At 44.4% G+C, this 20,944-nt stretch overlaps 1 protein-coding gene across 1 annotated transcript in view; it reads left to right on the top strand.

Annotated features, from left to right (window-relative positions):
• The window catches only part of LOC134351199 (alpha-tectorin-like), an 85,956-nt gene that overhangs the window by 49,887 nt on the left and 15,125 nt on the right, over positions 1–20,944 (top strand). The window contains exons 3-4 of the mRNA XM_063057310.1: positions 12,171–12,307; positions 19,473–19,603. Of these exons, the coding sequence (XP_062913380.1) occupies positions 12,171–12,307; positions 19,473–19,603 (268 nt within the window). The remainder of the gene's footprint in view (positions 1–12,170; positions 12,308–19,472; positions 19,604–20,944) is intronic.

Here is a 20,944-nt window from a genome sequence, read left to right as displayed (position 1 = left end):
CAGATTTACTTGGTCCATTTCATCACCTCTCTCCTTTTCCTTGATCTCTCTGACTCTGGACTCAGGAGACAGCTGATATACTGATATCTTTTATAAACCCACTGACTCTCACAGCTACCTGGACTATACCCTTTCCTACCCTGTCACATGTACAAATGCCAGATTCTTCACTCAGTTCCTCCGTTTCCAACGGAACTGTCCTCAGAGTGGGGCTTCTCAATCCAGAACTACTGAGATGTCTTCTTTCTTTAAAGAAAAGGGCTTGCTTTTCTTGTCCATCAATGCTGCCCTCACCCTAATCTTTTCCATTTTTTACATATTTGCCCACACACCATCCTTCTGCCACCACAGCAGGGAGAATATTCCTCATGGCCTCACCTACCAACCTACTAGACTCTGCATCCAGCAGATAATTCTCCACAACTTCCTTCATCTCCAATGGGATCTCACAACCAAAGACAACTCCCCCTCCCCACTTTCTGCTTTCCACAGTTATTATCCCCTACACAACACCCTGGTCCACTTGTCCCTCCCACTGATCTCCCTCCTGCAACATATGCTCACGAGCAGAACAGGTGCCTTACCTGCCCTTACACCTCCCCCCGCACTACCATTGAGGGCCAAAAAAATCCTTCCAAGTGAGGCAACACTTCACCTGCACATCTGTTGGAGTCACCTACTGTGTCCAGTGCGCCTAGTGTGGCCTCCTGTTTAATACTGAGACATGAAATAGATTGGGAGACTGCCTTTCCAAGGACTTTTGCTCCATCCACATCAAACATCAGAGTTTCCCAGTGGCCAGCTCTTTCACTTCTACTTCCCATCCCCATACCAGCATGTCTGTCCATGGCTTACTCTACTCCTGTGATGAGGTCACACTCAGGTTGAATGAGAAACACCTTGTATTCCATCTGAGTAACATCCATTTCTTGAACTTCTGGTAATTATCCCCCCCACCCCACTCCTTCTCCATTCTCCATTCCTATTTTCCTGTTTCTCTTTATCCCCATACCTGTCCATCACCTCCTTCTGGTGCCTCTTCCCCTTCCCTCTCTTACATGATATTCTGTCCTCTCCTATCAGATTTCCACTTCTCTAGCCTTTTGTCTCATTCACCAATCAACTTCTCAGCTCTTTACTTCACCCACTGCACCCCCGTTTCACCTATCACCTGCAGCTTGCATTTCTTCCCCACTCCCAACCCCAGCTTCTTACTCTGACTTCTCTTCTTGCTTTCCAGCCCTGATGAAGGTATCAGTCCAAAACACCTATAGTTTGCTCTTTGCCACAGATGCTGCCTTACCTGCTGAGTTCCTCCTGCATTTTGATGTGATGCTTAAGATTGAATATAAACCTGATGGCAACACTTTTACAAGTGGTCGTATGTTTGTTCAAAGAATTGTTTGAGGCAGCTACAATCACATTTAAAAGGCACTTTAACAGGTACAAGGAAGAAAAAGATTTTAAAGGATATAGGTCAAATTGGGTCATATAGAGCTAACTTCGATGGGAATCTTGGTTTATGGTTGGACCGTCTTTCATTGATCCTGTTATAGTTACTATTCTATAGCTTTGTTGAGTATGCCCACAAGAAAATGAATTTCACGGTTAATATGGTGACGCATATGTATTTGGATTAAAATTTACTTTGAACTTTGACCTTTGAATGTGTTACTGCTGGAGTAGATCACTAATGTGAAGCCATCTATTGATCTCCATGCCATCGTATTGATCAGTCACTACAGGTCACACTGCTTGCCTTTGTAGTGGTACTACACCACCACGAGCAGGCTATCCCCAAACTCTATCAGCTCCGTGGGAATCCCTTTCCTACATGGACTGTGGTGCTGTGAGGATTGAGACAGCTGACTCCACCATCTCCAGTGGGCACGGTGAGAGGGGCAATAGATTCTTGCAAAATGCCAGACCTGAATATATTAAAGGAGTATTCCAGAAGAGCAGTTTGAGATGTCTGTGATTTAAACAAGGTAGTGAGGACTTCGAACATCTCGAACATTAATAAACGTAGCACAACAACAGGCCTTTCAGCCCACAACGTCTTGCTAGCCATGTCAGCCTCCAACAGACAGGGAAATGAGTACGAATGCTGAGAGATCATGTTGTGATTCTACAGAACGCTCTATGTGGGTCAACACTTGGAGAATGCTGTTCAGATCTTGACACCCTGCTGAGGAATGATGTTGAAGGGGGGGGGTTAGAATAATCTTGCATAGGTTAAATCATCCACACACAAGAATGCATACTGTGCTGTAATGCTACATTCTAGCTTCAGGATTAAAGATTGATTATGGTCATTTCCAGTACATAGGCATAAAGGACAATGAAAGAATGTTGCTCTGGATCTGCAGCACAAAAATAACACAATCAGATAACAAACACAATAATGAAAGAAGAATAGATATGAATACATAAGATAGTTTATCTACATAGGTACATAATGCTCGGCACAGGTGTGTCTGTACATAGGGTGACTCAGATAGTAAACGATAAAGTAGTGGTGGTGGGGTGGGGTTGTTAATCAGTCTTATGGCTTGGGGAAAGTACCTATGTTATTAAACTAGAAAGAATGCAAAACAGTTTCTCAAGGAAATTGCCTGTACAAGAGGGGCTGAGTTACAGGGAGAATGTGGATAGGCTAGGACTTTATTCTTCAGATCACAGGACACCGAGAGGTGATCTTCTAGAGATGTAGGGAATTATAAAGGTGAATGCACAAAGTCCTTTATCCAAAGTGGTAGAATGAAGAATCAGAATGAATTGGTTTAAGATGAGAGTGGAAATATGTAACAGGAACCTGATAAGCAACATTTTTACAAAGTGTGGTATGATGTGTAAGGACGTGGTTGAGGCAGGTACAATAACAGTGTTTAACACGCACCTTGACGGGTACATTGATAGGAGAGGTTTAGAAGGGTATTGGCCAAATATGGCCAAATAGAGATAGCTTATATGGGAACCTTGGTCATCAGGATAACCATGTGCATCCTTTATCTTGGAGAACAACTGAGGCCTGAGAACGTAATCTGTCTGCCAGCTCTGCGGAATAAGAGGCATGAGTCACCAGGAACGCAAGAGGTAGGATAATCTTACATAGGTTAAAATGTCAACACACAAGGGTGTATCTCCCATAGTGTTATGTTAAATTCCGGGACTCAAGATTGATTACGGTCATTTCCAGTACATAGACATATAGGACAATGAAAGAATGTTGCTCTGGATCTGCAGCACAAAAATAACACAATCAGATAACAAACACAATAATGAAAGAAGAATAGATATGAATACATAAGATAGTTTATCTACATAGGTACATAATGCTCGGCACAGGTGTGTCTGTACATAGGGTGACTCAGACAGTAAGAAATAAAGTAGTGGTGGTGGGGTGGGGTTGCTGATCAGCCTTACTGCTTGGGGAAAGTACCTATGTTATTAAACTGGAAAGAATGCAAAACAGTTTCTCAAGGAAATTGCCTGTACAAGAGGGGCTGAGTTACAGGGAGAATGTGGATAGGCTAGGACTTTATTCCTTAGATCACAGGACACTGAGAGGTGATCTTAGAGGATGTGAGGAATTATAAGGGGCAGAGATAGGGTGAATGCACACAGTCCTTTCCCCAGAGTTGTAGAATCAAGAATCAGAAGGAATTGGTTTAAGATGAGAGTGGGAATATTTAACAGGAACCTGATAAGCAACATTTTTACAAAGGGTGTTATGATGTGTAAGGACATGGTTGAGGCAGGTACAATAATAACATTTAATACACACCTTGACAGGTACATTGATGGGAAAGGTTTAGAAGGGTATTGGCCAAATATGGCCAAATGGAGATAGCTTATATGGGAACCTTGGTCATCAGGAACACCATGTGCATCCTTTATCTTGGAGACCAACTGAGGCCTGAGAAGGTAATCTGTCTGCCAACTCCACGGAATAAGAGGCATGGGTTCCCAGTCATGCAGGGCACTGTTCTGGAATATTCTCAATTCTCCTTGCTCTTTCATTTATATTATTTTTTCTTCTTTTTGCATTTGCTGTTTGTTGTCTTCTGCACTTTGATTGAATGCCCTAGCTGGGTGGTCTTTTATTGATTCTGTTATAGTTACTATTCTATATATTTGTTGAGTATGCGCATGAGAAAATTTCATGGTTAATATGGTGATATGTGTGTATTTTGATGATAAAATTTACTTTGTGCTTTGAACGTTGAATGTGTTGCTACTGGGGAAGAGCACTGGTGATAAACCAACTGTTGACCTTTGCTATTGTATCAATCAGTTACTACATTTCTTAATACTTGCCTTTATTGAAATAAGGTTTTAGTTGTTACTTAAATCATACTTTTCTTGTCATTTTAAATTGGAATAGGAATTGGTGTGTTATTGTCGCAGGTACCGAGGTACAGTGAAAAAATTGTCAGAATCGGAATCTGGTTTATTATCACTGATACATGTCATGAAATCTAGTGTTCTGCAGCAGCAGTACAGTGCAAGACATAATAAAACTATAAGCTACAAAAATAAATAGTGCAAAAGTGAATAGTGAGGCAGTGTTCATGGTTTCATGCACCATTCAGAAATCTGATGGTGTAGGGGAAGAAGCTGTCGCGGAATCGTTGAGTGTTGGTCTTCAGGCTCCTGTACCTCCTCCCTGATGTTACTGAGGTGAACTGGGCATGTCTCAGATGTTGAGGGTTCATAGTGAGGTACTGCCTTTTGGAGTTGTCCTCAATTGTGGGAAGGGTTGTACCTGGTTCAGATGTCAACTTCCACAACCATTTGCGATCCTATAAATTGGAGCCTCCATACTATGCAGAGATGCAGCCAGTCAGAATGCTCTGTGCCATACTTCTGTAGAAATTGCTGGTCTTTGGAGACATGCCAAATCTCCGCAAGCTCCTAATGAAATAGACTGCGGGTGTGGCTGCATCAGTAAAATAATAGCAGAATAAAGTTCAATAGCTGCAGAGAAACAGGGAAAGTGCAGTGTCAGCTTCTTTATGCTTGATTATCTGCCTATAGAATAAAACTGTCTGGCTGTCGTTATTCTGTAGATTTTCAAATTTCTTTATCTGCAAGCTTGACATGTCAAGGCAGTATTTGCCAAGACTATTCCTATGAGGGAAGGCTCCCTTATCTAACCTGCTGAAACTAGTTTGCAATAGACTGGTGCTGGTTTATTATTGTCCTGTGTACCAAGTTTCAAGTAGACAGGGTGGTAAAGAAGGCATATAGAAGGCTTCTCTAAATGCAGATAATTAGATAAAAGGCTTCTCATTGGTTGGAGCATAGAGTATAGAAGAATCAGGCAGTCACATTGCAGCTTTAGAAAACTTGGAGTACATTGTGCAGATTTGGTCACCCCATTACACAAAGAGTGTGGAAGCTTTGGACAGGGTGCAGAAGGTGTTCACCAGGATGCTGCTTGGATTAGAAGGTATGAGCTATAACGAGAGGGTGGACAAAAATGGGTTGTTTTCTCTGGAGCAGAGGAGGCTGAGATACACCTGGCATGCCTATAAATTGGAATTTGAACTGATTTATTACTAAGGGTATCTTTATGTACTAAAGATACAATGAAAAGCTTGTCTAATCATTACACAGTGCATCGAAGTAGAACAAGGTAAAACAATAACAGGATGCAGAATAAAGTGTACCAGTTACAGAGAAAGTGCAGTGCAGGTAAACAGTAAGGTGCAAGATCATAACAAGGTAAATTGTGAGGTCAAGAGTCTAATTTTATCATTCAAGAGATTCATTCAAATGTCTGATAAGAGCAGGTGAGAAGCTGCCATTGAACTTGGTAGTATAGACTTCCAGACTTTGGTATCTTCTGCCCGAAGGGAGAGGAGAGAAGAGAGAATGTCCAGGGTGGGTTGTGTCTTTGATTATGCTGTCTGCTTCATTGAGGCAGTGGGAAGAGTAGACAGCCGATGGAGATGAGTCTGGTTTCCCTGAAGTGTTGAGTTGTGCCTACAACTCTCTACAATTTCTTGGGGTCATGGGCAGGACAGTTGCCATACCAAGCCGTGATGCATCCGGACAGAACGCTTTCTATGGTGTATTGATAAATATGGTAGGCTTCGAAGAGGACCTGGCCAATTTCTTTAAACTCCTGAGGAAGTAAAGGTTTTGGTGAAACTTCATGACACATGGTCTCCATCTGTGGGGGCCGTGTCCTTTTTTACCCTCCTGAGGAAGTAGAGGCGTTGCTGAGTTTTTCTGACACAATCGCCAGTTTCTTTGTTGCTGGCCTTACTTTTCATTCCTGCTTGCCTGCTTTGTCTTTGCACTACTCACTGTTCAAAGTGGCACTGGTTAACCACTACTTCGATGAACATTGAATAAAATAGCCACAACAATGAGATTTGTGCCTTGTTCTTGAATTTCAAAAATCTTCCTGGACAACATTATCTCCAACATCACCAAGATTCAAAAAGAAGGTGGTGGATTGTTTTACTGGCAGGAGATGGGGTTGAGTTCCCACTGACACGCAGTAAGACAGTGAGAGATTCGGGCCCAGGTCCACTCTGTAAGTGGCCACACAATTAGAAATGGTGATACAGAAGCTTGCTTTCATAGTCATAGTCATAGTCATACTTTATTGATCCAGGGGGAAATTGGTTTTTGTTACAGTTGCACCATAAATAATAAATAGGAATAAAACCATAAATAGTTAAATAGTAATATGTAAATTATGCCAGGAAATAAGTCCAGGACCAGCCTATTGGCTCAGGGTGTCTGACCCTCCAAGGGAGGAGTTGAAAAAAGTTTGATGGCCACAGGCAGGAATGACTTCCTATGATGTTCTGTGTTGCATCTCGGTGGAATGAGTCTCTGGCTGAATATACTCCTGTGCCCACCCAGTACATTATGTAGTGGATGGGAGACATTGTCCAAGATGGCATGCAACTTGGATAGCATCCTCTTTTCAGACACCACCGTGAGAGAGTCCAGTTCCATCCTCACAACATCACTGGCCTTATGAATGAGTTTGTTGATTCTGTTGGTGTCTGCTACCCTCAGCCTGCTGCCCCAGCACACAACAGCAAACATGATAGCACTGGCCACCACAGAATCGTAGAACATCCTCAGCATCATCCGGCAGATGTTAAAGGACCTCAGTCTCCTCAGGAAATAGAGTCAGCTCTGACCCTTCTTGTAGACAGCCTCAGTGTTCTTTGACCAGTCCAGTTTATTGTCAATTCGTATCCCCAGGTATTTGTAATCCTCCACCATGTCCACACTGACCCCTTGGATGGAACAGGGGTCACCTGTACCTTAGCTCTCCTCAGGTCTACCACCAGCTCCTTAGTCTTTTTCACATTAAGCTGCAGATAATTCTGCTCACATCATGCGACAAAGTTTCCTACCGTAGCCCTGAACTCAGCCTCATCTCCCTTGCTGATGCTTCCAACTATGGCAGAGTCATTGGAAAGCTTCTGAAGATGACAAGACTCTGTGCAGTAGTTGAAGTCCGAGGTGTAAATGGTGAAGAGAAAATGAGACAAGACAGTCCCCTGTGGAGCCCCAGTGCTGCTGATCACTTTGTCGGACACACAGTGTTGCAAGCACACGTACTGTGGTCCGCCAGTCAGGTAAACAAGAATCCATGATACCAGGGAAGCATCCACCTGCATCGCTGTCAGCTTCTCCCCCAGCAGAGCAGGGCAGATGTTGTTGCACGCACTGGAGAAGTCAAAAAACATGACCCTCACAGTACTCGCTGGATTGTCCAGGTGGGCATAGACACGGTTCAGCAGGTAGACAATGGCATCCTCAACTCCTAGTCGGGGTTGGTAGGTAAACTGGAGGGGCTCTAAGTGTGTCCTGACCATAGGCCGGAGCAGCTCCAGAACAAGTCTCTCCAGGGTCTTCATGATGTGGGAGGTCAATGCCACCTGTCTGTAGTCATTGAGGACACTGGGGCGTGGCGTCTTCGGCACAGGGACGAGGCAGGACATCTTCCACAGCACAGGAACCCTCCGGAGCCTCAGGCTCAGGTTGAATACATGGCGAAGTACTCCACATAGCTGAGGGGCACAGGCTTTGAACACCCTGGTACTGACACCATCCGGCCCTGCAGCCTTGCTTGGGTTGAGACGTTTCAGCTGTCTTCTCACCTGTTCAGCTGTGAACCCCACCGTGGTGGTTTCGTGTGGGAAAGGGGTATGGTCATGAGAGCAGTGTGGGGGACTGTGAGGAGGGGTAGGAAGGGAGAGTGGAATATGTGTTGGTTGGGGGCCAACAACAGATGGCTCATGTGGGGGATGGGCAGGGGCCACAATGTCAAATCTGTTAAAGAACAGGTTAAGTTATTTGGCCCTGTCCACACTGCCTTCAGCTGCTCTGTTTCTAGTTTGCTGGAACCCAGTGATGGTCCTCATCCCCCTCCAGACCTCTCTCATGTTGTTCTGCTGGAGTTTCCACTCAAGCTTCCTCCTGTACCTGTCTTTAGCCTCCCTGATCCTGGCTTTCAGGTCCCTCTGTATTGCCCTCAGCTCCTCCCTATTTCCGTCTCTAAACACCCTCTTTTTAGCGTTCAGGATGTCCTTGATGTCCTTTGTTACCCATGGCTTGTTGTTTGAATAACAAAGGATAGTTCTTGTCGGAACATTGCAGTCCACACAGAAGTCGATGTAATCAGTGATGCACTCTGTGAGCCCATCAATATCCTCTCCATGTGGCTCACAGAGTGCCTGCCAGTCTGTCACCTCAACACAACCCTGGAGTGCCTCATAAGCCTCCTCTGACCATTTTCTCACTGTCCTCGAGGTTGCAGGTTTACTCTTCACCAGAGGCACGTAGCAGGGTTTTAGATGCACCAGGTTGTGATCTGACCTTCCCAGTGGGGGGAGGGGAGAGGAGCTGTATGCATCCTTAACATTAGCATACATCAAATCCAGAGTCCTCTCCCCTTTGGTTGTACAGCTCACATACTGCGTGAAGTTGGGCAGTGTTCTAGCCATGGTAACATGGTTGAAGTCACCCGAGATGGTAATGAGGGCACTCAGGTGCTGGGTTTGTAATCTGGCTATGACGGTGTATTTGATGTTACACGCTGACTTTGGGTTGGCAGAGGGAGCAATGTACCCAACAACCACAGTTGCATGTGAGATTTCCCTTGGCAAATAATATGGCCGGAGTCCAACAGCAAAAAGGGTTTGCTGGGTTGGAGCGTTGGGTACAAGACTCAGGAAGACACGCTGCAGCTGTATAAAACTCTGTTTGGGCTTCCCCTGGAGTATTAGAACAGAGAACAGTATGGCAGAGTACAGGCCCTTTGGCCCAGAATGTTGTACCAATCATTAGATCAGTCTAACCTTTCCCACATAACCCTCCATTTTACTTTCTTTCTTGCCTATCTAAGAGTTTCTTAAATGTCCCCAATGTGTCTGCCTTTACCATCAGGCCCAGAAATGTGTTCCATGATTCACCACTCTCTGTGTAAAAGAAAAGACACCTCTGACATTTCCCCTGTACTTTCTTCCAGTCACCTTAAACTAACATCATTTAGTAGTAGCCATTTCTGCTTTGGGTTTAAGGTGAGGGGAAGGAGGTAAGTTCAAATGAGATGTATGGAACAAGTTTTTTTTTTACAAAGAGAGTGCTGGCTGTCCACTCTCTCCATGCCTCTCATCATCTTATATGCTTTATCACTTCACCTCTCATCCTCCTTCACTCCAAAGAGAAAAGCCCTAGCTTACTCTATCTTTCCTCATTAGGCATGCACTTAAATTCAGGCAGCATCCTGGTAAATCTCCTCTGCAACCTCTCTAAAGCGTTCAAATCCTTCCTATAATGTGGCAACCAGAAGTGAACACAGTACTCCAAGTGTGGTCCAACAGAATAATAAATCTGCAACATTACTTCATGGGTGATGAATTCAATCCCCTAACTGATGAAGGCTAACGCATCATACATTATATTGTCTGCAGTTCTGGTCACTCTATTACTGGAAGGATATGGAGAGTTTGGAGAAAGTCTGGGAGAGGTTCACCAGTATGATGCCTGGTTTAAAGGGCCTGAGTAATTAGGAGAGGTTGGACAAACAGGGCTGTCATCCTTGAGTAGCAGAGGCTGAGGGGAGATGTGATGGAGCTTCAGAATCAGAATCAGGTTCATTATCACTGGCATCTGACGTGAAATTTGTTAACTTAGCAGCACATCAATGCAATACATAATATAGCAGAGAGAGAAAAAAAAATAAAATAAAACATAATAATAAATAAATAAGTAAATCAATTATGAATATTGAATAGATTATTAAAAATGTGCAAAAACAGAAATACTGTATATTAAAAAAATGAGGTAGTGTCCAAAGCTTCAAAGCTGTGTAAGATAATGAGAAGTAGAGATAGAGTAGTCAGTCGTATTTTTTTTCCCAAGGTCAGAATATTTAATACTAGAGAGCATGCATCTAAGGTGATAGGGGGGAAATTCAAAGGAAATGTATGGGCATGTTTTTTACACAGCAGGTGGTGGGTGCCTGGAATGCTTTGGCAGAGATGATGGTGGAAGAAATTTACCAAATAATAAACCAATTTACCAATTCAAATAAATCAGAGGCATTTAAGAGGCTGTTAGGCAGACACAGGAATGTGTAGGGAACAGAAGGAAATGGATCACATGTGGGCAGAAGAGATTTAATTCAATTCACCCTCATGATCAGCACAGACATTGGGCTGAAGGGCATGTTCCTGTTCTGTACTGTTCTGTGTTCTACCAAGTAATATAATTTAGGAATAATTATATACAAGCATCTGTATCTTAGCATCGGATTGTATCAAGTAATCCCAAAATACCATTGTTGTAATTGGATCTCAGTTTTACCCCAGTTTAAGATCGGGCTAACAATCTCCTTATGAATTGTTCTCTTCTACTATTCCTCCTTTTTCTCATGAAATCACCATGGCAATGTTATAGCTGTGTAGCATTTAGTAAGGTCCCATCTGGGGCATAGTACCATTACTCTTATTTAACAATAATATGATGTTGACTGCAGTCTAGGAAAGCATTACGGAACTAATTTCTTCATTAAAAGGGTAGTCCTAGCTCCAGGGGCAAATGAAATTCAATCTACTTGTTTTGGAGTTTAGAAGAACAGGGAGTGACCATACTGAAACATTGCAGATCTTCAACGGACAGGGCAGGGTGTATCACACTGCACAGAAACAGGGCCTTCAGCCCTACTGATAGAGTGAAGTGGGCAGTATCAGTCCCCGAGCCCTGTGTCAATCCCCAAACAACCCTGTATCAGAGCCAAACCAACCCCACTCAATGTCATGACAAAAGCTCATCCCATGGAATATCTCATTGGGCTTCACTTGTGACATTTAAACAATGTTACTATTTCCTCCTTTAGTAAAGACCTGCACTCTGTTGATTTCTGTAGAAGATTTATGCATTGTTGTGGAGTTTTAGTGATAGTTAATATATCTATGATCTATTTCCTTGTTTAGCTTCACCATGGGAATCCAGTCAGGAAGACTGTTGCTAATATGTTACGGTGAGTGTTTGGAACAAGAAGATTTGCCAAATATGATATTACTGTGCAGGCCACTGTTACTAAACATGAAGTGAACGCGGATATCTTTTCTATTAGATCCAAGATCTAGAGACGCGGGTTGGATCTCAACCTTCACCAGTGTGTGTGTGTGTGTGTGTGTGTGTGTGTGTGTGTGTGTACTTATGACAGGGAAAGAGGGGGAAGAAGGAGAAGGAGGGAGAGGGGAAGAGGGAGGGTGCGAGGGCGGGGGGAGGGAGTGGGAGAGGAAGAGGGGAGGGAGAAGAAGAGGGAGATTTCGAGTGTTCGACTCGGGAGCTGCTGTTTCCGCCCATCTACCTAAAATAGACGAATAGGTTTAATCTGCTACTGTGAACAGCCGACACCCCCCTACGGGTCGGTGGGATTCAAGGGTAATGAAATGGCATTGACGTCAATGTGAGTCTGATGGATGCCGTGGACTCGATAGTCTGAGGGGTTTGTTATCGTTCTATACAACTCCATGACACTGCCTACTTAGAAACAACTCCCGCATCTGTCTAATGCGCGTTTCCATCTCCATCACAGTTTTCCTATCGGAGGTAGCTTTAACAGTGTGCTCTTTGGGTAAGTCGTTGCAAATTATTATCTTGTCTTCCTTTGCGAGGTTTGTTGGGCGCCTACGCTCTGAGCGCAGCGGTTATCCGGAGCTCTCCGTTATACACCTTTTCAACTCCGTGCCCCGATCCTACATCGACCTGTCCGTCCTCCGACATCTTCACCACCTGCGTCAGGCCCACCCGCGTATTGTGTATAGGTTGGAAGGATGAACTTTGCCATTTTAAAGCATCACGGAACTGTTCCCACAACCTATGGACTCACTTTCAAGGACTCTTCACAGCATATAATCGATATTTATTGCTTATTTATTTATTATTAATATTATTGTTTTTTCCTTTTGTATATGCGCAGTTTGTTATATTTTGCATATTGATTGTCCGCTCTGTTGGGTGCGATCCTTCATTAATTCTGTTATGGTTATTAGATTTATTGAATCTCGGGGTTATACAATATATGGTAAAGCAAATGCACTTTGATGATAAAATTTCTTTGAACTTTTAAAGTTGAATTGGAGTTTATTGTCAGATGAACAAGTCCACGTGTGCGCAGGTGCAATAGTAAACGTACTTGTAGCAGCATCACAGACACAGAGCATCAGAGACACAACATTCACAAGAAGAAAAAAACGAAATCAAACATAAATTATGCACAATTGTTGTAAGAAAGAACAGAAACAGAACAAAACAGCGAAGCCCTTTGTGGTTCCAGTGTTATTATACTTAGGTAGTGATTAGGGGTGTGCCCGATGGTTCAAGAACCGAATGGTTGGTTGAAGGGAAGGAGCTGTTCTTGAACCTGGTGGTATGGGACTTCAGGCTTCTGTACCTCCTGCCAGTGGGACCTGTATGAAGATGGCATGGCCTAGACCAGATGGTGAGGATACTTAATGATGGATATTAATAAAACATAGCAGCAGAAGTAGGCCATTCAGCCCATTGAATTTGCTTCACTCTGTGATAGCTGATACATTTCGTTGCCGTTTTAATGCAATATCTCCTGTGGAAACAACTGATGGTGCAGCGGGATGTACCCCTGATATATTGAGCTGAGTCCTCCTTTCTCCGCAGGTACATGAGCTTGAAGCCCATGCACCACCAGGTCCAGGAACAGCTATTTACCGTCAAACATTTGCTTCTTGAACCAACCAGAACAACCCTAATCACTACCTCAGTACGGCAACAGGAGTAGCATTTTGTACTATAATTAGACTCTTATTTTCGTTTTGTGTTCTTTTTTTTGTAAGGTTGTGTTTTTGTACAAATTCATGTTTTCCCTGTGAATGTTGTCCATCTGATGCTCCGCATATGTGATGCTGTTGCAAGCAAGTTTTACTTTGCACCAGTGCACACGTGTACTTGTGCACCTGACAATAAACTTGACCGTGACCTTGACCCCGGCACTGCTGAGTGTTTGAATTGCCATTCTGGGCCACTTCCCTTTCATGCTTGGCTGCAGATGACACGAGCTGTAATTTCCACATCGAACGCAAGAAGAATTGATTCTAGTTATCTCCTTGATCTCAGCTTTGTGAATCCCATCTCAAAACACACTATCCAGACAAACCTGCAACAACAATTATAATCATATTTGCTGCAAACACGCTAATCGTGTTTGCCCATATTATACTCTGTACTCCTCGACGAGATGTTACAGGTGTCCATAAGACAATAATAAGATTTATTTATTTACTTAGCGATAAAGCGAGGAACAGGTCCTTCCAGCCCTACAAGTCAAACATCAAACCTAGTCTAATCATTGGATAATTTGCTGGTTAGTAGGTTATTGACTAATTAACCTACTAACCAGTACTCATTTTTGGGCTGTGGGAGAAAACTGGAGCGCCTGGAGGAATCCCACACATACACAGGGAGAATGTAGAAACTCCTTATAGAGGATGCCGTAATTGAACTCTGAACTCCGACACCCTGAACTGTAATAGTATCGGGCTAACTATGAACTACCATGGTAAGAGTTAAAAGCACACAAAATCACTCCACGTGATAACTGTACATAAAACATAAAACATTACAGCCCTTCAGCCCACAATGTTCTGCCAAACTAACAGAACTAATCCCTTCTGTCTACACAATGTCGATATCCCTCCATTCCCTACACATTCATGTGCTTAGCTAAGAGTCTCTTAAACACCCCTATCATATCTGCCTCCACCATCACCTCAGGCAGCATATTACAGGTATCCACCACTCTCTGTGTAAGAAAACTTGCCCCGCACATCTCCTTTGAACTCCCCCCCCCGCCAACTTAAACACACATCCTCTAGTATTAGATACCATCTCTCTAATCTATGCCTCTCATTATCTTATAAACCTCTTTCAGATCTCCCCTCAGCCTCTTCTGCTCCAGAGGGAACAACACAAGTTTGTCCAACCTCTCCTTATACCTCATGCCCTCCTAACCAGGCAGCATCCTGATGAAACTCTTCTGCACTCTCTCCAAAACCTTTACATCCTTCCTGTTTATGGGCGACCGTAACTAAATGCAATGCCCCAAATGTGACCTAACTACTGTTTTATAAGGCTGTAACGCAATGTTCTTACTCTTTAACTGAATGCCTTGACTAAAATTGTCAGCACAGATTTGATGGGCCAAGAGCCTCTCCCTATGCAGAAAAAGAGTGCTGACATTTCTGGGCAGATATGTATTTAATACTAGATAGAATCAAAGAAAGAGAGATAGATAAAGCTTCCCTAAAAGTAGTGACACAGGTGGACAGGGCGGTGAAAAGAACGTTTGTTATTCTGGTCAGAGCAATACGAAAAGGGGTTGGGACGTTGTGTTACAGTTGCACAAGACATCAGGAGACTGCAGGAAGTATTGTGTTAGGTTCTGGTCGCCCAACTACAGGAGGATGTCATAAAACTGCAGATGATACAGGAAAGACTCGCGAGGATGTTCCCGGGACTGGAAGGCTTGAGGTACAAGGAAATGATAGATAGACAGGGACCGTTTTCCCTGGAGGAAAGGAAGTTGAGGAGTGACAATCTCACTGCCTCAGTGAAGAAACATTGAACAAGGTGGGTGGAACCGTCCATGTTCCGAGCCTACACTAGTATCACTCCCGAACTCTTCCTACACTACATCGACAACTGCATTGATGCTGCCTCCTGCATCAATGCTCAGCCAGTCGACTTCATCAACTCCCACCCTGCCCTCAAATCTACCTGGTCCATTTTCGACATCTCCTTCCCCTTTCTCCATCTGTCTGTCTCTATCTCTGGAGACTGTCTATCTATTGCTATCTTTTATACACCCTGACTCTCACAGCTACCTGGACTATGCCTCTTCCCTCCCTGTCACTTGTCTTCCTCTGTCTCTACCGCATCTGCTCTCAGGAAGAGGCTTTTCATTTCAGAACTAATGAGATGTCCTCCTTCTTCAAAGAAAGAGTTATTCTTTCCTCCACCACCAAGGCTGCCCTCACCCGCATCTCTTCCATTTCGCGTACATCTGCAAACGTACCCCATTCTCCAAATGCTACGCCAGTGAATGGGATCTTGTCCTCACCTACCACCCCACCAGCCTCCGCATGCGGCACAGAATTCTCTGTAACTTCCACCATCTCCAATGGAGTCCCACCACCAGCACATCTTTCCCTCCCCTTACACTTTCTGCTTTCCTACATGACTCCATTGTCCACTTGTCCCTCCCCATCGATCTCCCTCCTGGAATGTATCTCTGCAAAGGCACAAGTGCCACACCTAGTCCTACACCACCTCCCTCACGACCATTCAGGGCCCCAAACAGTCCTTCCAGGTGAAGCGACACTTCACCTGTGAATCTGCTGTAGTGATCCACTGTATCCGGTGCTCCCATCATGGCCTCTTGAGTTATTGGTGAGACCTGACACAGATATGGAGATCACTCACTGAGTACCTACACTCCATCCATCAGAATAAGCAGGATTGTCCGGTAGACACCCATTTCAATTCTACTTCCCAATCCCATTCCAACGTGTCAGTCCATGGCCTCCTCTACTACCGCAATGAGGCCACACTCAGACTGGAGGAGCAAGACCTTATATTTCATCAGGGTAGCCTCCAATCTGATGGCACGAACCCATCGCCTCCCTCTGGAGCTTGTCCCGGTTCTCTTTCTGGCATGGTCTTTTACCCAATCTTATCAGATTCTCCCGCCTCCGGTCCTTTTTCTCTTTCATGAAACAACTTCCCAGCTCTTTACTTCACCCGCTCTCCATCTCCTGGTTTCACATATCACCTACTACCTTGTACTCTCCACTCACCCCCCTTCCCAGCCTTCTTATTCTGACTTCCCGTCTCTTTTTCCAGTCCTGTTGAAGGGTCTCGGCCCAGAGCGTCGACTGGTGACTGTTTTCCATAGACGCTGCCTGGCCTGTTGAGTTCCCACACATTTTGAGTGCATTGCATTGAATAAGATGGGTCTTTTCTTTATGAAATGACAAAAGTTAAGAGGCATTTGATAGAGGTGTATAAAATTAGGAGAGGCATGGATCGAACGGAGAGCCAACATGTTTTTCCCCAGGTCACCAGAGGCCAATAAATAAGTGGGGATGTACAGGGTAAGGTTTCTTGTACATGTTCAAGGACAGTGTTGGAATGTTTGGCGGGATATCGGTGGTAGGTATTTTACACAAAGTAGTGGGTGTGAGGAATGCAGTACCTGGGGTGGTGGTAGAGGCAGGTACATTGGGGACATTTAAGAAAATCTTAGATAGGCACATGAATGATAGAAAACTGCCGGGTTGTGGGCTCTATAGGAAGGAAGGGATCGATTGAATGTGGAGTGGGTTTATACAGGTCACACAACATCATGGGATGAAGGGCCTTTGCTGTGATGTACTGTTCTGTGTTCTACAATCAAAGATACCAGCGATCCTCGACATTCTTTCTTCTCCCCTCTCCCATTGGGCCAAAAGCGCAAAAGCCTGAAAGCATGTATCACCAGGATCAAGGACAGCTTCTACCCCATGGTGATAAGACTATTAAATAGTTCCCTCATATGATAAGATGGACTCTTAACCTCACAATCTACCTCGTTATGATCTTGCATCTTATTGTTGACCAGCACAGCAATTTCTTCGTAAATGTAACACTTTATTCGTTTTTCCCTCAATGCACCATTGCAATGAAATGATCTGTATGGATGGCATGCAAAACAAAGTTTTTTTTATTATAACAGGTCACACGTGACATTAATTAACCAATACGCATTACCGGGTTTATAGATAGGACTCACAGTTGTTTACCTCAGGGTAGAGGAATACAAAACTAGAGGGCAGAGGGTGAAACTTAAAGGGGATGTTTTTCACAGAGAGGGTGTGAGTATATGGAATGAGCTACCAGACGAACTGGAATTGGAATATTCTTGTCACATGTATCGAGATGTATCTTGCGTAAAGTCCACACAGATCAGATCATTAGTCAAGTTAAGTCAAGTCACTTTTTATTGTCATTTCGACCATAACTGCTGGTACAGTACACAGTAAAAACGAGACGTTTTTCAGGACCATGGTTCTACATGAACAATACAAAAACTACACTGAACTACGTAAAACAACATAAAACTCCACTAGACTACAGAGTACTGGACTACTAGACTAGGACTGCATAAAGTGCACAAAACAGTGCAGGCATTACAATAAATAATAAACAAGACAACAGGCACAGTAGCAGGCAGTAGGTTGGTGTCAGTCCAGGCTCTGGGTATTGAGAAGTCTGATGGCTTGGGGGAAGAAACTGTTACATAGTCTGGTCGTGAGAGCATGAATACTTCGGTGCCTTTTTCCAGATGGCGGGAGGGAGAAGAGTTTGTATGAGGGGTGCGTGGGGTCCTTCATAATGCTGTTTGCTTTATGGATGCAGCGTGTGGTGTAAATGTCTGTAATGGCGGGAAGAGAGACCCCGATGATCTTCTCAGCTGACCTCACTATCCGCTGCAGGGTCTTGTGATCCGAGATGGTGCAATTTCCGAACCAGGCAGTGATGCAGCTGCTCAGGATGCTCTCAATACAACCTCTGTAGAATGTGGTGAGGATGGGGCTGGGAGATGGACTTTTCTCAGCCTTCGCAGAAAGTAGAGACGCTGCTGGGCTTTCTTTGCTATGGAGCTGGTGTTGAGGGAGCCCGTGAGATTCTCCACCAGGTGAACACCAAGAAATCTGGTGCTCTTAACGATCTCTACGGAGGAGTCGTTGATGATCAGCGGAAAGTGGTCGTTCTGTGTCCTCCTGAAGTCAACAACCATCTCTTTTGTTTCGTTCACATTCAGAGACAGGTTGTTGGCTCTGTACCAGCCATTAGCCGCTGCACCTCCTCTCTGTATGCTGACTCATTGTTCTTGCTGATGAGACCCACCACGGTCGTGTCATCGGTGAACTTGATGATGTGGTTCGAGCTGTGTGTTGCAGCACAGTCGTGGGTCAGCAGAGTGAACAGCAGTGGACTGAGTACACAGCCCTGGGAGCCCCTGTGCTCAGTGTGATGATGTTGGAGATGCTGCTTCCGATCGGACTGACTGAGGTCTCCCAGTCAGGAAGTCTAGGATCCAGTTGCAGAGGGAGGTGTTCAGGCCCAGTAGGCTCAGCTTTCCAATCAGTTTCTGAGGAATGATTGTGTTGAATGCTGAACTGAAGTCTATGAACCCATTCGAACGTACGTCTATTTTCTGTCCAGGTGGTTTGGGCCAGGTGGAGGGTGATGGCAATGGCGTCGTCTGTTGAGCGGTTGGGACGGTACGCGATCTGCAGGGGGGCCAGTGAGGGGGGCAGCAGGGTCTTGATGTGCCTCATGACGAGCCTCTCGAAACACTTCATGATGCTGGATGTGAGTGCGACGGGACGGTAGTTGTTGAGACAGGACACTGAAGGCTTCTTCGGCACGGGGACGATAGTGGTGGCCTTGAAGCACGTAGGAACGACGGCGCTGCTCAGGGAGATGCTGAAGATGTCAGTGAGAATCTCAGCTAGCTGGTCTTCACATTAAACAGTGCCTTGAGGTAGAACGAAGTAAAGTGGTCACTGAATGCAGAACAAAGTTTAGCAGCGACAGAGAAAGCACAGTGCAGACAATAAGGTGCAAAGGCCATGAGAAGAAGACATTGTGAGGCTGAGAGTCCATTTTATTGCACTAAGGAACCATTTAATAGTTTCATAACAGTGGAGTAGAAGCTGTCGTTGAGCTAGGTGGTACATGTTTTCAAGTACTCGTGTCTTCTTCCCAATGGGAGTGGGGAGAACAGAGAACATCTGGGGTGGCTGGGGTCTTTGATTACACTGGCTGATTCTTATGTCATACTCAAGAATAATTTTAATGCTGCCTATTTCTGCAATGGTGAACTCAATATTTTACAGGCGATTTGTTCTACCCATTTGGTAACGGTAGTGGCGATATCACCACTCCAGTCAGCGATGATGGAAGCTCCCCAAGCATATCTATCTCAACATCGTTCCCATTCTTTGAAAGATCCTACGACTCCTTGTATGTAAGTGCACTGGTGGGTTTTGGGATGAGGCGGCTTCTCCCTGGTGAGGCATAGATGGAGTCGAACAGACAGTATCTATTCCCCAGGGTAGAGGGCCTGTTTCTAAAGTGAGAAGGGGTAGTTTCATGGGAGATGTGGGGGCAAATGTTTAACACACAGAGTAGTGGGTGGATGGAATGTGTTGCCAGGAATGGTGGTGGAGGCAAATATGTAAAGGCATTTAAGTGGCTCCTCGATAGGTCGATAATTGTGCAGAGAATGGAAAGATATGGGTATTGTCTTGGCAGGCAGGATTACTTTAGTTAGGCATTGAGATGCCAATTTAATTAGTTCAGCACAGCCACAGGGTTGGTGTAGCGATTGCTTCTTTTCATGATATGTGCCAATGGTTAAGATAATGGAATTGACGATTTTGTAGCCAAAACTGAGGATGATACAAGGATAGGTGGAGGGGTCGGTGGTGTTGAGAAAGCAGGGAGTCTGCAGAAGGATTGAAATAATATCGGAGAATGGACGAAGAAAAGACAGCTGCTATATCGTATTGGGAAGTGCATGGTCATGCACTTTGGTAGAAGGAATAAAAACGTAGACTGTTTTCTAAATGGGGAGAAAAATCAGAAATCAGAACTGCAAAGACACCTGGGAGTCCTTGTGCTGCATTCCCTAAAAGTTAACTTGTAAATTGAGTCAGTGGTGAAGAAGGCAAATGCAATATTAACATTTATTTCAAGAGGATAGAATATAAGAGCAAGTGTTTAATACTGAGGCTTTATAAGACATTTTTCAGACTGCACTTGGAGCATTGTGAGCAGTTTTTGACCCCTTATCTAAGAAAAGATACGCTGGTATTGGAGAGGGCCCGAGGAGGTTCACGGGAATGATGCTGGGTGTGAAAGGGTTAACGTATGAGGAACGTTTGATGGCTCTGGGCCTGTACTCGCTGGAGTTTAGAAAAATGAGAGGGGGTCTCATTGAAACCTGTCGAAAAGTGAAAGGCCCAAAGAGAGTGGAATGTAGAGAGGCTGTTTCCCATAATGGGGGAGTCTAACAACAGAGGACACAGCATCAGAATTGAGGGACGTCCATTGAAAACATAATTTAGGAATTTTTTTTAAGCCAGAGGGCTGTGAATCTGTGGAAATCGCGCCACAGACAGCTGAGGAGGTTAAGTCATTTAAAGCGGAGGCTGATAGGTTCTTGTTCAGTCAGTGGGGTTGACGAGGATAATAAATCAGCCACGATGGAATGGCGGAGGAGGCTTGATGGTGCGAATAGCTCGATTCTGTTACAAAGTGACTCTGAAAAGAGACAAGAGAGAGAATATGGGGGTGGAATCTGGAG

The sequence above is a fragment of the Mobula hypostoma genome, chromosome 8 (genome assembly GCF_963921235.1).
Source record: "Mobula hypostoma chromosome 8, sMobHyp1.1, whole genome shotgun sequence".
In the NCBI taxonomy this organism is placed as follows: domain Eukaryota; kingdom Metazoa; phylum Chordata; class Chondrichthyes; order Myliobatiformes; family Myliobatidae; genus Mobula; species Mobula hypostoma.
Note: the sequence above shows the minus strand (reverse complement) of the source record. Positions and strands in the feature narration are given on the sequence as shown.